This window comes from Macrotis lagotis, chromosome 1, assembly GCF_037893015.1.
Source record: "Macrotis lagotis isolate mMagLag1 chromosome 1, bilby.v1.9.chrom.fasta, whole genome shotgun sequence".
NCBI classification, from domain to species: domain Eukaryota; kingdom Metazoa; phylum Chordata; class Mammalia; order Peramelemorphia; family Peramelidae; genus Macrotis; species Macrotis lagotis.
Window position 1 is genome coordinate 501,398,965 of NC_133658.1, and position 18,936 is coordinate 501,417,900.

Below are 18,936 nucleotides of genomic sequence, written 5' to 3' on the forward strand. Positions count from 1 at the left end.
GTGCTCTATGCACTGGACCACCTAACATTTTTCAGATGCAGATGCAGGAGAGGAATGCCTTGAACAAAGGGACACTCAAGATTAGTGAGTAAGGGGCAGAAGATGGATTATTGGTCACATCAATAGGAATAGGACCAAGAAAGGAAAAGGTAATCAGGCCACAGGGATAGTCAGAAATACCAGATGCTGCAGAAAGGTGAAATAGAAGGACTGGAAAAAAGGCCACCAGATGTAGTACTTAAAAGAGTATTGGTAACCTTGAGAAAAAGTTTAAATCAGCTTCTGATTTTAGAAACCAGATTGCAAAATCCATCTGTTATACAAACTGGTCTGTTTCCTTTCTTGTGTCATGGATATAAACATCCTTGGTGATTTTTTGCTTAATGTCATATCATTGCTAAAATAACACTAGCATTATATGTCTTCATATTTCTTATTTGAGTAAACAGGAGTCATGGCATTCATTCCATGATTTGAAGTGTCTATCAGCAGGAAAATGTTAGAATGATTGAAATTCTTGAACAGTTTTTCAAATGTGATCTAATCTGTCTCGTCCTTTTCAGTTTCATGTCCAGCTCATAGTCATCTGTAACACCTGTCCAAAATATGTATTGCTTAACTAAACAATCTGTTTGTCCATTTGGTTTTCTTCATCCAATTTGTTTTTCTATATGGCCGACTAGACCAATTTCTTTTTTCTTTTCTTTTTTTATTGTTTTTTGAATTTTACAATTTTCCCCCAATCTCACCTCCCTCCTCCCACCCCCCACAGAAGACAGTCTGATAGTCTTTATTATTTTTTTAAATATTTTATTTTGAGTTTTACAATTTTCCTCCAATCTTACTTCCCTCCCCCCACCCCTCCCACAGAAAGCAGTTTATCATTCTTTACTTTGTTTCCATGTTGTACATTGATCCAAATTGAGTGTGATGAGGGAGAAATCACATCCTTAAGGAAGAAACAAAAAGTATAGGAGATAACAAGATCAGTCTGATAGTCTTTACATTGTTTCCATGCTATACATTGATCAAAATTGAATGTGTTGAGAGAGAAATCATATCCTTAAGGAAAATAAAATAAGAGATAGCAAAATTACATAAAATACCTCTTTTTTTTTAAATTAAAGGTAAAAAGTCTTTGGTCTTTGTTCAAACTCCACAGTTCTTTCTTTGGATACAGATGGTATTCTCCAACACAGATACCCTAAAATCATCCCTGATTGTTGCACGGATAGAATGAGTAAGTCCATCAAGGTTGATCATCATCCCCATGTTGCTGTTAGGGTGTATAATGTTCTTCTGGTTCTGCTCATCTCACTCAGCATCAATTCATGCAAATCCTTCCAGGCTTCCCTGAATTCCCATCCCTCCTGCTTTCTAATAGAACAATAGTGTTCTATCACATACATATACCACAGTTTATTAAGCTATTCCCCAATTGATGAACATTCACTTAATTTCCAATTCTTTGCCACCACAAATAGAGCTGTTATGAATATTTTTTGTACAAGTGATGTTTTACCCTTTTTCATGATCTCTTCAAGGTATAGATGATACTAGACCAATTTCTTTTGAATTATAAGTTTTATTGAGCATTCCTTGTGGTAGATATTCAAGGGCTCATTGTAATTTATGTAATGTTCTCTAAGTAGGGAGAGCTTTGCCACAAATAGAGAGTCCTTGTATCTGAAACTTTGTGTAAAATATTTTCCATAATATATTGTAATGCTTTTGATGAGCTTATTTCTATTTTCTTTTGTTATTCACTAGATCATTAAAATTATTTTTGTGATCACATCTCCTAAGGAATCATGTATGCTTTTAAATTAAGATATGTTACTGAGGAAAGCCTTAAAGGTGCATTTTATTGTATTGAGTTAAAATGCTTTGTTATGATTAAACAGGGTACATAATGAGATCTACGTCTTAGTTTGTGTTCCTGTAATGTTGAATTCTACAATTGGGAAATGCCTTAAGGAAATTTCCCTGTTCTCTCATATTTCAGGCTACCTTTATTGTTACAAAAACATGTTATGGAGATGTTAAAGTAGGATTACGGTTCAGTAGTTGATGGACCTTATTAGCCGCTTATGCTGAAAATAGTATGAAATACTAGACAAATCAGAGGAGGTCCCTAGTAATTTGGGAAAATTAGATGGTATGAAAGGGTTGTGATTTATATTAATGGGAAAAACACAAACAAGAGATCAGGTCAAAGATCATGAAGTTATCTTTTCTTACAGTTTGATTTAGTTTAGTTTAAGATAATAAGGTTTTACTTTTAAAGCAGGCTCATTATTAATAACTCATTTCTGCAACAAAGCATAAATATTAGTATTAAACCCATTTTAGAGGTCAGAAAACACAGATTATAGAATTAGAACTGTAAGGACCTTGGAAGCAATCTACTGTAATCGCCTGAAGTGACAGGTGAGGAAACTGAAGCCCAAAGTGGTAAAGTCACTTGTTCAAGGTTACATTGGTAATAAATAGAACCAAAATTTGAAACTAGGGAGTCTAAATCCAACACTCTTTCCACTATATATATCACACTTCTGGTCTATGTTCAAAATATGAATAATTTCTATTTTGTTTCAATTTGGTTGAAATAAAAATAATTACTAGAATTTTGAGGGGAGGGGAATTCACTAGCTTTTAAGGGGCTACTGCTGACCCTTTTTCTTTTCTTTAGACTCACATGTATTTGTATTTTTGGCAGAACTGCCTTCCTTTCAATTTTTTTCCCTCTCACAGCAATCTCTTAAACCAAAGAACCCAACAAGCTGTTTTTATCTTAGAAGACAGCTGAATATATCATATTCACATTTATATATTGTTGCTGTCAACTGACTTCCAGATAAAAGATAGAGAATTGTTTTACCTTTTATAAGTTATCAAATGAAGTTTTTGAAGAAATAGATAAGAATTAATTTGATTATTCTACAGTGTTTTACATTGGGCAATAATAGTTCACTTTTATATAATTACTTGTAGAGTTCTTTTCTTAAAAACAGACAAAAAGAAGCCTATCTGATATGTAAATATAGTAGTATTCCCATTTTCCATTTGAGCAAAATGAAACTCTTTTGTAAGATATGCATAATCAAGAATACAAGTCTCCACACTGGTTATGTATGACAACATTTGTCTTAATTTTTCTTGAGTATATCACCTCTCTGAAATGAGGAGTGGGCAGTGTTAAACTACTAATCCTTTAAAACTGGATTTTACCATTGAGTCATATAAAATTACTTTTTCTTGATAATTTTCTTTTGCTGTTTGTATAAATTTTTCTCACTTCATTTTACATTAATTCAAATGAATCTTAACATCTTTGCACAAGTCCATTTGTCATTTTTTATGGCACATACTCATCCTATTACATTTACATACTGTAATTTGTTCAGCCATAGTTTCTACTTTCTTGTCATTACAAAAAAAAAGCTGTCACAAATATTTTTGTGTATATATGTCCTGTCCTTTTCCTCTTTCTTTGATTTGTTTGGTGGTAGAGACCTGACCTGATATTAGTGGATCAATGTGCATGTGACTTTTTGAGATCTAATTCCAAATTGCTAAATGATCTTGCTTTACAGAAATACTTTTTCTACCACATTATTCTGTCTCCCCACTTAATATCTGAGGCCTTCAATAATCTCATTATAAAATTGATAAAATTTGACTAGGTGATTTCTAAGATTCCTACAGGTTGAAAATTTTGTGGCTTCAGTTGAATTAGAAGTAGGTGTTTTAGTATCTTTCTGGAATTAGTGTTCAACAAAGAATAGTACACTTGAGTATGTTTGAATTCTTTTAAAACTTTAGGATGATACTGAATATATAGCTTTAGCTTTAGTAATTTATTAGCTAGGACTTTTTCATGTTAAGCTTTGCTAGCACTGAGACATCAACTTTTTTGTAACTTTGACCTGCTGAAAATATTTCTTACTTTGGAAGCCATACTGAAGAAGCTTTTTTTCCATCTCCTTATTTACATAGTAGCTAAATCTTTCACAGTTGATTGTCTTTACAGTATTGTTATTCTTGTGTATAAGGATGTCCCAGTTCTACTTAGTTTCATTATGCATTAGTCCAAATAGGTCTTCCACGTTGTTCTGAAATCATCCCCCTTTACATTTCTTATAATTCAATAGTACTCCCATTACAATCATATATCACAACTTATTCAACCATTCTTCAATTGAAAACTTGAAAGGAAAATCATGACTTCAATTGTTACATCCCTATATGGGAAAGTGAAATTTTATCATTATTAGAGCAGTTAAAAGGAGTCTACATATATAGTAAGCATTGAAGTGATTTGATTATGTTGAGATGATCTCAAAAAAACCCAACAAACAGGAATTCACCAGGAGAAGGGAAAGGAGAGGTAAAATGGGGGAAATTATTTCACATAAGAGGTATTCAAAGAACAGATTTCATGGGGAAATTAGAAAGAGTGGTGGGCAATGCTTAAACCTCATTCTGGTCAGAACATATTCAAAGAGGAAGAATACATTTACATATTAATTTGGGTAAAGAAATCTTTTTTAACCCATTAGGGAAATGGGGGGGGGGGGGAGATAAGATAAAGAGGAAGAAATGAGAAATGGAAGGGCAAATAAAGAGAGGCAGTGGTCAAGATCATGTCTTGTGTTTGAATGTCAGGTTTTATATTCAGATCTGATATTTTCATCTAGAATGCTTGAATTCAAATCTTCTGTTTCATTAAATATCTATTTTTCCTCCAAAAGGGTTATACTCAGTTTTAGTGGATAGGGTTTCTTGGTTGTAATCCTAACCTTTCTAAACCACAGTTTGCTTCTCTAAAAATTGTGAATAATATTTCCTGGAAAAATTCCTCACAAGGTTGATGCAGTGCTTAAGTGACAGAATGTATATAAAGTCATTTGTTTAAAATTGATCAGTCTACTAGAATTTAGTAAAGGTGCCACCAAGAAAGGTAGAAAATAGTCCCTGTTCTCATGGGGTTCTCTGTCTAATGGGGGTAAAATATGCAGAAAATTGTGTACAATCAGGCTATAGTTAGGATAAATTGGGGATAATCTCAGAGGGAAGTCATTGAGTTTAAGACGATATGTGAGGGGGCAGCTAGGTGGTGCAGTGCATAGAGCACCGGCCCTGGAGTCAGGAGTACCTGAGTCCATATCCAGCCTCAGATACTTAATAAAGACACTTAATAATTACCTAACTGTGTGTCCTTGGGCAAGCCACTTAACCCCATTGCATTGCAAAAACAAAAAAAAAATGATATGTGAGTATCATTTTTTGTTATTATGTAATTGTTGGATTTGTTCACCTATTAGTTATCTATACAGCAAAATTTGCCAACGTAGGAGGAAAAGAAGAGTAGAAAGAGAACAATAGAGAACTATGTATGTCATCCTACATCTCTAGAAACATTTATTTCTAAAGATTAAGAGAAGAAGTAGAGGGAGAAGGGAGGGAAGAAAAACCTGCCTATTTTCCTCAATTTTTTTGAAATGTTTTTCTAAAGTCTGTTATACAAATCTGACTAGGTCCAGTGTTCTCTACTATCTGCCCAATGAAATGCAAACCTCCTACCATTTATGCATTAACAAGCATTTTATCCTTGTTAAGAACTAAGATGAATATAGCTTATTGCTGTGCCAAAAGCCTCTATAACCTTCTTCGGATTATGTATTCTGTGGTATACTCCAGCAACAAGATAACTTCTCTTTCTTTTATTAATATTAATACAAATGCTTTCCACCATGCTTCCTTTTCAGATCTGTATATCTTTGTACAAGCGTTTGCATATATTCACAAAGAAACAACAAAATTTTTTCTATCCACAGGTCATAATCCTAAATATAAAGGAAAATCAAAAAATAAAAACGATGATATAGGAAAGCCAAGGTATGAATTTTCCTTCTATGTTAAAGAATCAAATTATAAGTTAATATCTGTTCTTTTTATAAAGTTTATTGTAGCATTATCATATAGTATTTTATGAGCTCACTATAAATTCCTTTAAAATTCCTTTTTAAGAATGTTCTTATATTTTCCATAATTTTCTTAAAGTACATGGCTAATTAACCATGTCACTCTTCTACTCAGTAAATTCCAGTTCTACTGTTTTGTCTCTAGAATTACATATAAGCCTTTCTATTGAGCTTTAAACCCTGTAGAACCTGGCTCCAATCTACCTTTTCAATCTTAATACATTACTCCTCTTCCACACACTGTTCAGCCAAACTAGTGATGTACTGCTTCTCATGGACAACACTGCACGTCCTATCTCTGTACTTTTAACTAACTGTACCCTCATGCCTCGGAGGCACTTCAACTTCACCTCTGCCTCTTATTCATCTTTGTTTTCTTCAAAACTCTGTTCAAAAAAACTTCAACAGGTTGCTATTTCTTATTTCTCCTTACACTAGCTGTTAGTGGCACTCCCTTAAAAAAATTCACCTTGTATTTATTTTTAATATATTTACTTTATTTTTAATATATTTACTTCTGTGTACATTATTTCTCCTGATAGAATAAAAGTTCCTTAAGGACAGGTACTGTTTCATTTTTTTTTGGTTGTTTGTTTTTATAGACCTAGAGCTTAATAGGATTTCAGGCATCTTGGGTTCCAAAGGCTTCTTGATTAATTAGGACCAGTTGCCATTTTAACAGATTGACTAGATTTGCCTAACTTTTGAACCTGTCTTTTTTAAATTCTAGCCTACAACTGAATTTACAAATAGATTTACAAAGCTTGTTGGATAAACAATTCAGTAAATCTTCCAGAGCTGTACAACAGGTAATTATTTTTGCTGACAATAGTAACAGTAATAATTCACATTTCTATCATGCTTGACTCTCCACAAACTTGTAAGAATGATCTCGTAGTGTTATCTGTTATACTTAAGTTATAGATAAGGAACCAGGCTCAGAGAGAGGTTGACAGACCAGGTGTCAGCACAGATGGGAGCTCAGGTCTTTTGATTCTTAATCAAGTGTCTTTTCCATGGTCTTACATTACTTTAAATATTTTAATTTAAATATTAATTAATTAATTAATGGGCATATGCCCATAATTAAATTAATTTAAATATTTAAATACTATTAAATATTTTTAGGAGTAGCTAGGTGGCACAGTGAATAGAGCACTGGCCCTGGAGTCAGGAGTACCTGAGTTCATATCCAGCCTCAGATACTTAATAATTACCTAGCCATGTGATCTTGGGCAAGCCACTTAACCCCATTGCCTTACCAAAAAAAAAAAAACTAACAAAGAAGAAATAAACATTTTCAGTAGAGGATTTTATTCATATTAAAATCTTTTGGCAGATTTTTCATTTATTATTTGCTAAATACATATTTCTGAGCATTATTGATGTTGCATTTCATTTACTCTTTTTCACATATAAAATTTATCAAATGTATTGTGAATAATATTACAAATTAAATTCAGAGTCAATAATAATTTGATAATCTTAATGGTGGTCAGAAAGTTAAAAGTGTAACAGAGGAAATAAAGTTGTAAAATTATGCTTAAAGTCAATTAGCACTGTTAATAGACTAGCAGCTATTTATATTTCAAGTGTGTGAGATCTGAGAGCATTCACAAGTAAGACTGCCTTTTCTTTAAGAGCTATTTACCTCAATTTTCTGTAATTGTTTTTGTTCACAATGATTGAAAAAAATCTTTGGTCACTTGTAAAAACTGTAGAGACTATGAATAACTTGAAGTCAGTTATTTATTTTAAATAAATATGGATTAGAAATATTCTACTATGAAATTGCGTTTCTGTTTTACAAAGATGTGCCAGAAATAACATATGCTTTTTGGACCATTTTAGTAGGATAGGCTATTTTTACTAGAGCATTTTAAGACAACCAACTTCAAACTTTTAAGATAAATTCTTTGTTGTTTATTTGTAGTAGGGAAATTAATAGATTTCAGAATGTCTAAATTAATTGTTAAAAACTACCCTATGTAAATTAAAACAACATTTTTGGAAAGTATGACAGAAAAATTGAGGAAGTCTTTTTTGCTATACTATATTGAAGAAAATTAATGTGCTCATATATGTGAGGATATTGTCTGTATGGTAAAAAAGAATGAGGGGGATGGGGAAGAATGCATGACAATATGATGAAATGAAAAGAAGACCTGGATTAGAATCCTACCTCTATTCCTTACTCCCTAGATGCATTTTGGACAAGTTATTTAACCTTTTGACCTCAATTTCTTTATCTAATAAATGATATTGTTGGGTGATAGGACCTCTGTATTTCCTTCCAACTCTTACTCTATGATTGTGAGATACAATAGTATAGAAAAGTGAAAAATGCTGGGAATTTGTAGACCATGTTCCTTTGCTGATTGCTTCATCCATAAATAGATCAAATGATCTCCAAGGTCCATTTTAGTTCTAAAATCTTAGACTACTGCTTTCATTTTTGGAAGTAAATACTTTTTGGTTTTTGCAAGGCAATGGTGTTAAAGTGACTTAACCTAAGGTCACACAACTAGGTAATTATTAAGTGTCTTTATTAAGCGTAATTATTAAGGCCATATTTGAACTCAGACCCTCCTAACTCTGGGACTGATGCTCTATCCACTGGGCCATCTAGCTGCCACTACTTCCATTTTTTGCTTATTTTTAGAACATATTCTCAGTTTTAGTAGTTACATATTTGCAACATTACTAGGTTTCACCTATATTTAATATGCTTTTTAACATTTAGTCCATATAGATGTCATTTAAAATGTCCTGGGGAAACTGTGAAAATAAAAGAGATAAAACATTGCAACAATGATTATTAATGTAGTGTAAAAAATTTACCTAACCTTTCTTTTGAGGATATTTACTGTGATATTTGTGATATTTACTAAGTCCTTCTGAAATTATCATTTGGTAACGAATTACTATCTTAGTGACTGTGATGCCATGTGATTCATGGGATATCATTTTTTTCCCTTAAGCATCTAGCAAAATCCTATAACTTTTCCTTAGCATTCCTTATCATTTTCCCCCCCATGCCACTTCCTCTCTTGCCTGCTCGGGCATTAAAAGAAGACGGGATTTTTTTTCTTTCTGTCTTGCCCTGTTCTTTGAAAATAGCATAGAATCCTTTAACCTTTTCAGTGTTGGTGGAAAAAAATTTCCTTTCATTCCAGTGCTGAATATTTTGGTCCAAATTTGGGTCAAAATATAAATTTAAAAAGGTGCAGTTTATTTTAATTTCTTCCTAACTAACCTATAAACGAATCTAAAACAACTAAATAACAAATTAAACTTGCAGAAAACATGCATTTTTTCAACATACACTCCAAAGAGTTAATACATTTAAGAGGTTATTGCTATGCCTCAGAGAAATATAATAACAGATTATATGGGAAATTTAGCAGTGAATTCTGCCTAATGGAAGAAGTTTGGCTTTATTTTTATTTGAACTGATTTTCACGATTGACTTGTCAAGCTTTGACTGTATTATTATCTTACTCCCAATAATATTCCTCAATACTCTCTCACTATCTGGAAATCTCAATATTTGGACTAGAAATTCCTCATTCTTTCTTGCCCTCAAGCCATCTTCACTTCTTGGTTGATTTAACTAAAGTAGATGTCCTTGTTCCAATTGTAGTGCCTAACTCTGTCCTTGATGACAGAATTGCCCCTTTTCTTTGTTTCTTCAAACTGCAGTCAGCCATTTAACCAAGAAGCACAGGGCTAAGACTAAATGATTTCCTTCTATATAAGTGAATTTATTACATTGAGATTACTGGGCCTTTTCTAGGTGACAGAGTTCCTGATGAATACTATAGTACCAATGTCAGAAATTAATCTGGAATTTAGTAGATTGTACCTGCATTAGTTCTCACTAAATGGATGGTTAGCTGATAACTGTTCCTACTTGAAGTATTATAATTGGTTCCTGAAAATGCATCAGGGTGGCATGTAGACTAGGTAGTACCTAATAAAGCCAGATAATACACTGGCTACAGAGTGGTAAAAGAAATACCTCTTCTAACTTTGTGACAGTATCAGGGATTTTAGACAAAATGATAGCACTTGACTTCTAGCATTTTGAAGAGACTGTTTCTTAACAGGAAATTTATTTCATTACTATAATACAGAATTATATAAATTAATTTCTGTTAGTTGTGAAGGGATGCCTTTAATAGAATCTTGTAATGTGAAGATATTTGTTCAGGGTATCTGTAAGTGTAGCTAGTTACAAATTAATTTATCACCCTGTTACAACTTAAATGAGGATATTTATAATTTCTGATATATCAAAATTTAAATTGCTTCCTTAATATTTTCAGGATTTTGCTATTTTGATAAAAATGCTGCAGTCCCTTATTGAAGAAGGTTGCACAGCCTTGATGGATCAACATTGTCGCAGTGCAGCAAAAGCCTTTTCCCGGTTGTTAAGTGACTTAGATCCCAATAAATTGAAGGTAAAATTGTCATTCAACTTCATACTTATTGTCAGTAGCACATATGTATAATAGGTAAAATTCACCGCTTTTCAGTTTATAACAGACTTAAGGCAAGACCACTGAAAACTAAAATTCAGAGACTTGAGAAGGTAACGCTTTACTATTCAGCTTTACTATGATTCTCACCATTGTTTCTATGAACTTGTTAAAGTTTATATTAATTTGATTTCCTTGTTCTTTCTTGAATATTTGGAGAGAAAACAAATGGAAACATATATAGTGTATAAATTTTAAAATGTGATATAAATATGTTGTAATTACTATTATTACTTCTACTTCTAAACTTGCACTAACTCTGGTCATATCCTCCATCCTCCATGGCATATTTACTTTGGACAAAGGATAATAGGATAAAAAGTATTTACTCTTTTCAGTTTATCTTTAGGGTTTTTCCAACCAAAACAAGATTTTTTATCTGAGATCTTTGTCTCTGAACTTTTCAATACAATAATGAATTGGACTCCTATTAATTTGAATTTTTTGATGATTTATCTAGGACTATGTTCATTTGTATAAATAGGTGCTGATAACTAGAAAAAAATTAATTGAACAAAAGCTTACATAATCTTATAAAATCTGTTCAAGGGAGCCCTTCCTGAGTGCTTAAAATATTTTAAGAGAAAGATTAATGTTTTGATTGCAAATCATTCATATTCACTAGAGATATCTAAGGGATTGCTTTTAGACAGGGTAGGCTGTTTCGTATTTCAATAAATACTTGAAAGACATAGTATTTTGTCTTTTTTTAAAAAACCAGAATTAGTCTTTCTCACATGTAGTACAAATTAGGTGCTAAAGGAGCAAAGGTTAATTTGAAAGAGCAGATTTTAGTATTGATTTTTGTGTGCACAATGTCTTATAATCTTGGTGAATCACTTAGCTTCTACACTTCAGTTTCTTTATTGCTAAAAATCAGTGAGAGTATCTAGATGATTCTTTGCAGGCTAAAATTCTGTAATCAGTTTGGTTTTTTTTATTCTTCTTTATTGGCAGCAACTGAACCTTGCCCTTATTAACTATGTCCTGGTAATCTATGGTTATGCCATCTCTCTCCTTGGAATAGGAATGCCTGAGGTAAGTTTTAGAAGATTTCAAAATGAATTAAAATTTTGACGTTGTTAGGAGATATGTATCTTGGCATAGAGGAACATTTTTTTTTTTTTAACAAAAAGCCTTCTTGTGATTTTCTTGTGATTTTCATTTTTTTCTTAGCATATTTGCTTTATTTCCTTGTTAAAGTTGGAGATGAGGGAGGGGAAAATCCTGTGGCTAGAATAGAATTCTGCTTTTAATTGGTCCTTTAAAAAAAATGATGTTAGAGTCTATTGCTAAATGTTTTTACTAAATGACAATAAGCAGTAAAGTATTTATTAAGCACCTTCTATGTGCTAGGCACCATGGAATACAAATACTATAATAATCCCTACTCTTAAGGTGCATACCCTAATGGGGAAGACATGTACATATAGTATATATATGTATGTATATATATATATCTATCTATCTATATATATATATATCTATATATATATATATATATATATATATATAGATATATATATATATATATATACCAAAAATGTTCTTCAGCCAGATAATGGCAATAAATGTCTAAAATTAAACCTTCATATAAAATGAGTGGATGGATGGGTGTGTTGTATTCATACATTCTATTCTATTTGATTCTATAAAGTACATTCTTTTTTTTAGAAAGATTTTATTTATTTTGAGCTTTACAATTTTTCCCTCATTCTTGCTTCCCTCCCCCCACCCTCCACAGAAGGCAGTCTGTTAGTCTTTACATTGTTTCCATAGTATACAATGATCTCAGTTGAATGTAATGAGAGAGAAATCGTATCCTCAAAGAAGAAAAAGTAAAGTATGAGATAGCAAAATTACGTAATAAAATAATGTTTTGTTTTTTTTTTCTAATTTGAAGGTAATAGTCTTTGGTCTTTGTTCAAAGTCCACAATTCTTTCTCTGGATACAGATGGTATTCTCCATTGCAGACAGCCCAAATTGTCCCTGGTTGTTGCACTGAGGGAATGAGCAAATCCATCAAGGTTGATCACCACCCCCATGTTGCTGTTAGGGTGTACACTGGTTCTGCTCATCTCATTCAGCATCAGTTCATGTAAATCTCTCTAGGCTTCCCCGAATTCCCATTCCTTCTGGTTTCTAATAGAATAATAGTGTTCCATGACATATACATATATATATATATATATATACACACACACACATACATACATACATACATACACCAGTTTGCTAAGCCACTCCACAATTGAAGGACATTTACTTAATTTCCAATTCTTTGCCACCACAAACAGGGCTGCTATGAATATTTTTGTACAAGTAATGTTTTTACCCTTTTCCATCATCTCTTCAGGGTATAGACCCAGTAGTGGTATTGCTGGATCAAAGGGTATGCACATTGTTGTTGTCCTTTGGATGTAGTTCCAAATTGTTCTCCAGAAAGGTTGGATGAGTTCACAGCTTCACCAGCAAATGTATTTTGTCCCAGATTTCCCACAAGCCTTCCAAAAATGATGGTTATTCTTTCTGGTCATATTGGCCAGTCTGAGAAGTGTGAGGTGGTACCTCAGAGAAGCTTTAATTTGCATTTCACTAATAAGTATTGATTTAGAGCAATTTTTCATATGACTATGGATTGCTTTGATTTCATCAGCTGTAGATTGCCTTTGCATATCCTTTTACCATTTGTCAATTGGGGAATGCCTTTTTTTTTTTTTTTTTTTTGAAAAATTTGACTCAGTTCTCTGTATATTTTAGAAATGCGTCCTTAAAAAGTACATTCTTACTACCCTAATTCACCTGTCCTTTTCATACTTTTTTTCTTGGTCATTTTCTTGTGATCATCATTTTTGTTTCTATTAAAGGAATTATCAGAAGCTGAATATCAGTTTAAGAGAATTATTGAGCAATACCCCAATGAAGGAGTTGACTGTTTAGCCTATTTTGGCATTGGAAAAGTATATTTGAAAAAGAATAGGTGAGTATAGCACGATATTATTGAGCTTTGAGTTGATATTAACATAATCATGATTGAATAACCAGTTATAGAGTAGTCCCAGTGCCTATAATGCTTATAATGATGAAATGCTTATATTACAATGATTCTACTTTTGAAAAATTTCTGTTAATATCCGTAAAGCACCAGTAATTGCAAATCACTTTAAGGATTTTTCTTTCATTACCAGTATTGATATTTTACTTCTTCTCATGGTTTTCTCTGCTTCTTGTCCATTGGACTCAACAAAGCACTTTATTTTATAGCTTTCTAATGAACTTATCATGTGATATTGCTATTTATTTCATTTATTTCTTAATCCATACCTTCCTGTAAGCTGCTTGAGGAGAAAAATGGAAAAGGATTTTTAGGGAATGTTGGAGCTCTGGACAAGAATTTAGTTGGGCAGAGAAGAAAATTCAACCCTTTGCACTATAGAGACCCTTCTTTCTGGCAACCCATCAAAAGTTAAAACTTAGAGACAGCTAGCTAGGTGGTGCAAGTGGATAAGAGCACAGGCCATGGTGTCAGGAGGACCTGAGTGACTCGAACACTTGATATTTACTAGATGTGTGACCTTAGGTGAGTCACTTAATCTTGATGGCCTCATATTCCAGGCCATATCTAGTCATCTTGATTCATATCTTACCACGGGATCCAAATGACTCCAGAGGAGAGAGTGAGACTGGTGACTTAGTGACTTCACTCCAATCCAGTTCACTTGCTTGTCATGGCATTAGCTCCCTGATGTCATTGTCTTGTTTGAGAATGAAGGACAAATATCTATCAGTCAGTCATCATCAGTCTGCATTTCCCCTCTCTGTGCCTCCCATTTTCTCATCTGAAAAAACAAGTGAATTGGACTAAATAGTGTTTATGGTTCTTTCCAGCTCAAAATCTAAATATAAGCTCTAAGTAATATAACCCAGCTGTTAAAAAAAAAAGAGGAATGTACTTGAAAAATTAGCTATGTATGATTTACTATAATAAAATGAATAAATCAGAAGGCTATATTTTATCATCTTTAATGGCCCTGTTCTTCATTCTTACTTTAGATTTTCAGATGCACTTGGTCATTTTGAAAAATCTAAAACTATGATTAAACTAATTCCTGGAGTATTGACTTGGCCTACAACTAATGTGATTATTGAAGAGTCTCAAGCTGAGAAGTTACAGGTAAATATTTCTTTATGTTGAGATTATCATTTCTTAGGAAATAAAATAATCCAATCAGACTACTTTATCATTCTGACTACTATTGAATGTTTTTCCTATATAAAATAGTTGAGAGATAATGAAGTACAATTTTTTTCTGCACTTATTGTTCTCTCTCTCCCTGCTGCTGTGTTAATAGACAAATAACTGTAACAAAGCTTTCTTACCAACCATTAGTTGATCTTTGAGGTGATGGCTGAGACTAAGAGGCCTGGAAAATGGAAAAATTCACTTCATTCTGCCTCTTCCATTGCCATTCTGTGTGTACTTAGGCGCATTGGTTTTTTATCCTAGTTTTAGGACTTGATGAGTTGAAGCTTCAGTATTCCTAGAGTGAATTTGATGTTATATATCTTTAAGTTGATGTTATAGCCTTAAATTTTTAAAATATGAATATCGTCAACATTTTCTCATCCTAGTTCAAGGCTAATGGCAGGTGAAGTTACATTTTGAATTGGTGATACATACACCTTAACCCTGGGAGCAAGTTCTATTCTTTCAAACTGAGATAGCAATAAAAAGAAATCCTGTAAAGGAAGGGTTAAGAAAGTAGCAACAATACTGAGGTTTGGTTGAAGAAAATAGTAAGTTTGCTAGGGAGGATAACACTGGCAAAAGAAAACAATAATGGGGACCCAGAGCTCATGTATCAAAGTGCATTGCTTTACTTATCATTCTTCAGCATTTCTAGTGAAGATTTTACAGCATCTGTTAAGATAGATTTTCCAGAGGAGAAGAAACTCTCTCCAAAATATTTCAAAAAACCTTAAAATTATGACTCTTAACTAAATTTTCAAGAGAGAGAACCCACAGAAATATACAGTGAGGCAATTCTCCAGCCAAAGGTAACCTGGAAAACTGTGTTCCATGGGGTTGGAGGGTCGGTACCTCACCAGAACGAAGGAACTTCAGCCTCCCAGAAACAGCCCCAAGGCACCTAGGAGTGCCGGCTCCTGGCAGCAGAAGCAGTTTCCTAACCTCAGGGAGCACCAAGCACAGCTTGGAAGATAACAGGGAGACCTCTGCCAGAGCAAGTGCAGAGCTCAGACCCTCAACGTGGCTACGGCACTCTGCTGAAGCCCAGATCCCAGGAAACAGAAGCAGGCCCATGGAGGTGCCCAGCAGGAGCCTCCAGACAACTGTGCCCTGAGTGCTCAGCCCACCGAAGGTAAGGGAGTGGAGAGAGATTACCGAGGTCTGTTCTCTGTTCCTGGAGCAAGACTCTGGGACTTTGACCACATTCAGACCATGGTCGCAGTCGAAGACTCCTATTGAACAGGGACCCACCCCCCCAGAGCCCTGGGGCAGAAAGGCAAGCTTGTGGTAATTCACAGACCAAGAGAGCAGTCAGAGCCTCACACACTGAGGTCCTTGTGAGGGGTGGCCCAATAATACTCAAAAGCTCAGGCAGCACCCCAAAACCAGGGGAAATGAATAAACAGAAAAAAAAGTGCACCTGACCATAGACAATTACTTTGGACCCGTGGAGGACCAAAATACTCAATTTGAAGATGAGGAAGTTCAAGGTTCTGCATCTGAAGTCTCCAAGAAATATAGAAGTTTGGATCACGCTATGACAGAGCTCAGAAAAGATTTTGAAAATCAAGTAAGGGAGATAGAAGAAAAATTGGGAAAAGAAATGAGAGAGATGAAGGAAAACCATGAAAATGTAGTCAGCCACTTAGTCAAGGAGATCCCAGAAAAAAATGTGGAAGAAAATATGTTAAGAACCACCTTATATAAACCAGTTCAGAAAGTTATTGAAGAGAAGAATGCTTTAAAAAGCAGAAGTGGCCAGACAGAAAAGGAGATAAGAAAGCTCTCTGAGGAAAACAAATCCTTGAGATGTAGAATGGAGCTAAAGGAAGCTGATGACTTTGTGAGAAATCAAGACAATATTTAAGCACTAAAAAAATGAAAAATTAGAAGAAAATGTGAAATATCTCATTAAAAAAAACAACTGATCTGGAAAACAGATCCAAGAAAGGTAATTTAAAAATTATTAGGATACCTGAAAGTCATGATCAGGAAAAGAGCCTTGACTTCATTTTTAAAGACTTTCTACAGGAAGATTCCCCTGATATCCTAGAAGCAGAGGGCAAAATAGAAATTGAGAGAATTCCACCGATCTCCCCCGGAAAGAGATCCAAAAAAAAAAAATAGGAATATTATAGCCAAGTTCCAGAACTCCCAAGTCAAAGAGAAAATATTACAAGCAGCCAGAAGGACACAATTCACATATCATGGAGCTGCAGTCAGGATTACCCAGGACGTAGCAGCAACTACATTAAGGGCTCATAGGGCTTGGAATACAATATTCTGGAAGGCAAAAGAACTTGGAATGCAACCAAGAATCAATGACCCAGGAAAACTGAACATCCGTTTCCAGGGGAAAAGATGGACTTTCAATGAACCAGGGGAATTTCAAATGTTTCTGTTGAAATGGCCAGAGCTGAACAGAAAGTTTGACCTTCAATTACAGGACTCAGGTGAAGCTTAGAGAGGGTGGATGAGAAGGGCAAATTATGAGGGATTTAAAGATTATGAACTACATGTATTCCTGAATGGAAAGATGATACTGATAATATTCATGTGAACCCTCTCATTTAATACAGCAGGTAGAAGGAGCTTTTATAGATGAGGCACAGGAGAGAGAGCTGAATTTGAAGATCTAATATATTGTAAAAATGGAGTCATTGGGTAAAAGGGAAATGTACTGGGAGAAAGAGAAAGGAGAGGTAGAATAGGCTAAGATATTTCATATAAAAGATATTTCATGTAGCTTTTGCAATGGTATGGAAGGGGGGGAAGGCCTTCATTCTCATTGGAAATGGCTCAGAGAGGAAACAGCATACACACTCAATAGGGTATAGACATCTAGAAGAAAAAGGAGAGAAGGGGGGAATGTTGGTGATAGGGGAGAGGGTAGATCATAGGAGAGGACAGTCAGATTTAACACATTTTCTTTTTTGCTTTTTGTAAGATGCTTGGATTGAGTGGTCTGTCTGGACCAAGGGTCCAGGTGGTTGCTGGATCTTGGGGTGGGATGTAGACATGGGGCCTCTTGGCCCCCAGGGCCAGTGCTTTCTCCGCTGCGCCACTCGGCTTCCCCACAGCACATTTTTGAAGAGGGACAGAGTGAAAGGAGAGAGAAAATATAAGAAAATATAAGATGGTAGTGGGGAAGAATGGATGGAGGGAATTATAATCAGTAACAGCAACTGTTGAAAAATATGGAAGTAACTCCTATAATGAACTCACCAGGACTGATGGTATCAGAACACAGACTGAAACACATTTTTTTTTCCTTCTTTTACTTTATTTCTCATGAGGTTTTATATTTTTGTGGGGGAGGGGTATTATATTTACTCTTAAACAAGAATATTTTAGTAATGTGTAAAGAAAAATAAAAATTAAAACAAATTTAAAAACCCACCATTGCATATAGTTGGAAAAACAAATAAAATACTTAAAGAAAAAAGAAATTGGAGAGCTAAGGGCAGTAAGAGAGAGTGAGAAATGTTCCAGTTCCTCCATAAATACATCCCCTAGGGATCCATAGAAGGGATAGTATTTTGGAATGGTCCAGGTCTTCATTTGGAGAGATTATTGTAAAAGATGTATATGTAGGTTGAGTCTCTACTTTGTTTAATGTGACAGTTTATCACATATCATGTAATCCATCATCTAACTTGACCCACTGCTGAGGGCATGGCCAGGGTCAAAGTACAGAGAAAGATTACAAAAATTGTTTGCAAGTGAAGTATTCCTCTATGCCTATAATACCCTGCATCAATGTAACACTATTTGCCTCAGTTTCTCATCTGTAAAATGAATTAGAGAAGAAAATAGCAAGCTACTCTATATCTATATGTACACATATACATACTCATATGCACACATGTATGCTTTTTTATATTTATATACATGCAAATATATAAATATGCATATGCATACATGTGTCTATATAACCAGATAAAAGCAGGAGAGAACTAAGAAAATTCTAAAGGGCAAGAGGTACTGAATAAGAAGGATCAGAGATGGAGGAAAGAGCCAGTTAATAAGGTTTTTTTGGTTTGTCTAAAAAAAGAAAATCCTTATGTTTTCATGGCCTATATGTCTCATAAGGTAATATGACTAAATTGGTTTTTTTCTTCTTCAATAAATTTACATTTGCCTCTCTAAAAAAAATTA

The 18,936-nt window shown here is 34.0% G+C and overlaps 1 protein-coding gene across 7 annotated transcripts in view; it reads left to right on the plus strand.

The window, feature by feature from the left end:
- Window positions 1-18,936, plus strand: part of TTC3 (tetratricopeptide repeat domain 3) — a 187,913-nt gene that overhangs the window by 72,783 nt on the left and 96,194 nt on the right. For all 7 annotated transcript variants that reach the window (XR_012473988.1, XM_074213971.1, XM_074213968.1 and 4 more), the window contains 6 exons: window positions 5,841-5,901; window positions 6,718-6,796; window positions 10,316-10,450; window positions 11,486-11,566; window positions 13,397-13,509; window positions 14,583-14,703. Coding sequence is in view for 6 of the 7 variants with exons in the window: in XM_074213971.1 (XP_074070072.1) it covers window positions 5,841-5,901; window positions 6,718-6,796; window positions 10,316-10,450; window positions 11,486-11,566; window positions 13,397-13,509; window positions 14,583-14,703 (590 nt within the window). In the remaining variant the exon portion in view is untranslated. The remainder of the gene's footprint in view (window positions 1-5,840; window positions 5,902-6,717; window positions 6,797-10,315; window positions 10,451-11,485; window positions 11,567-13,396; window positions 13,510-14,582; window positions 14,704-18,936) is intronic.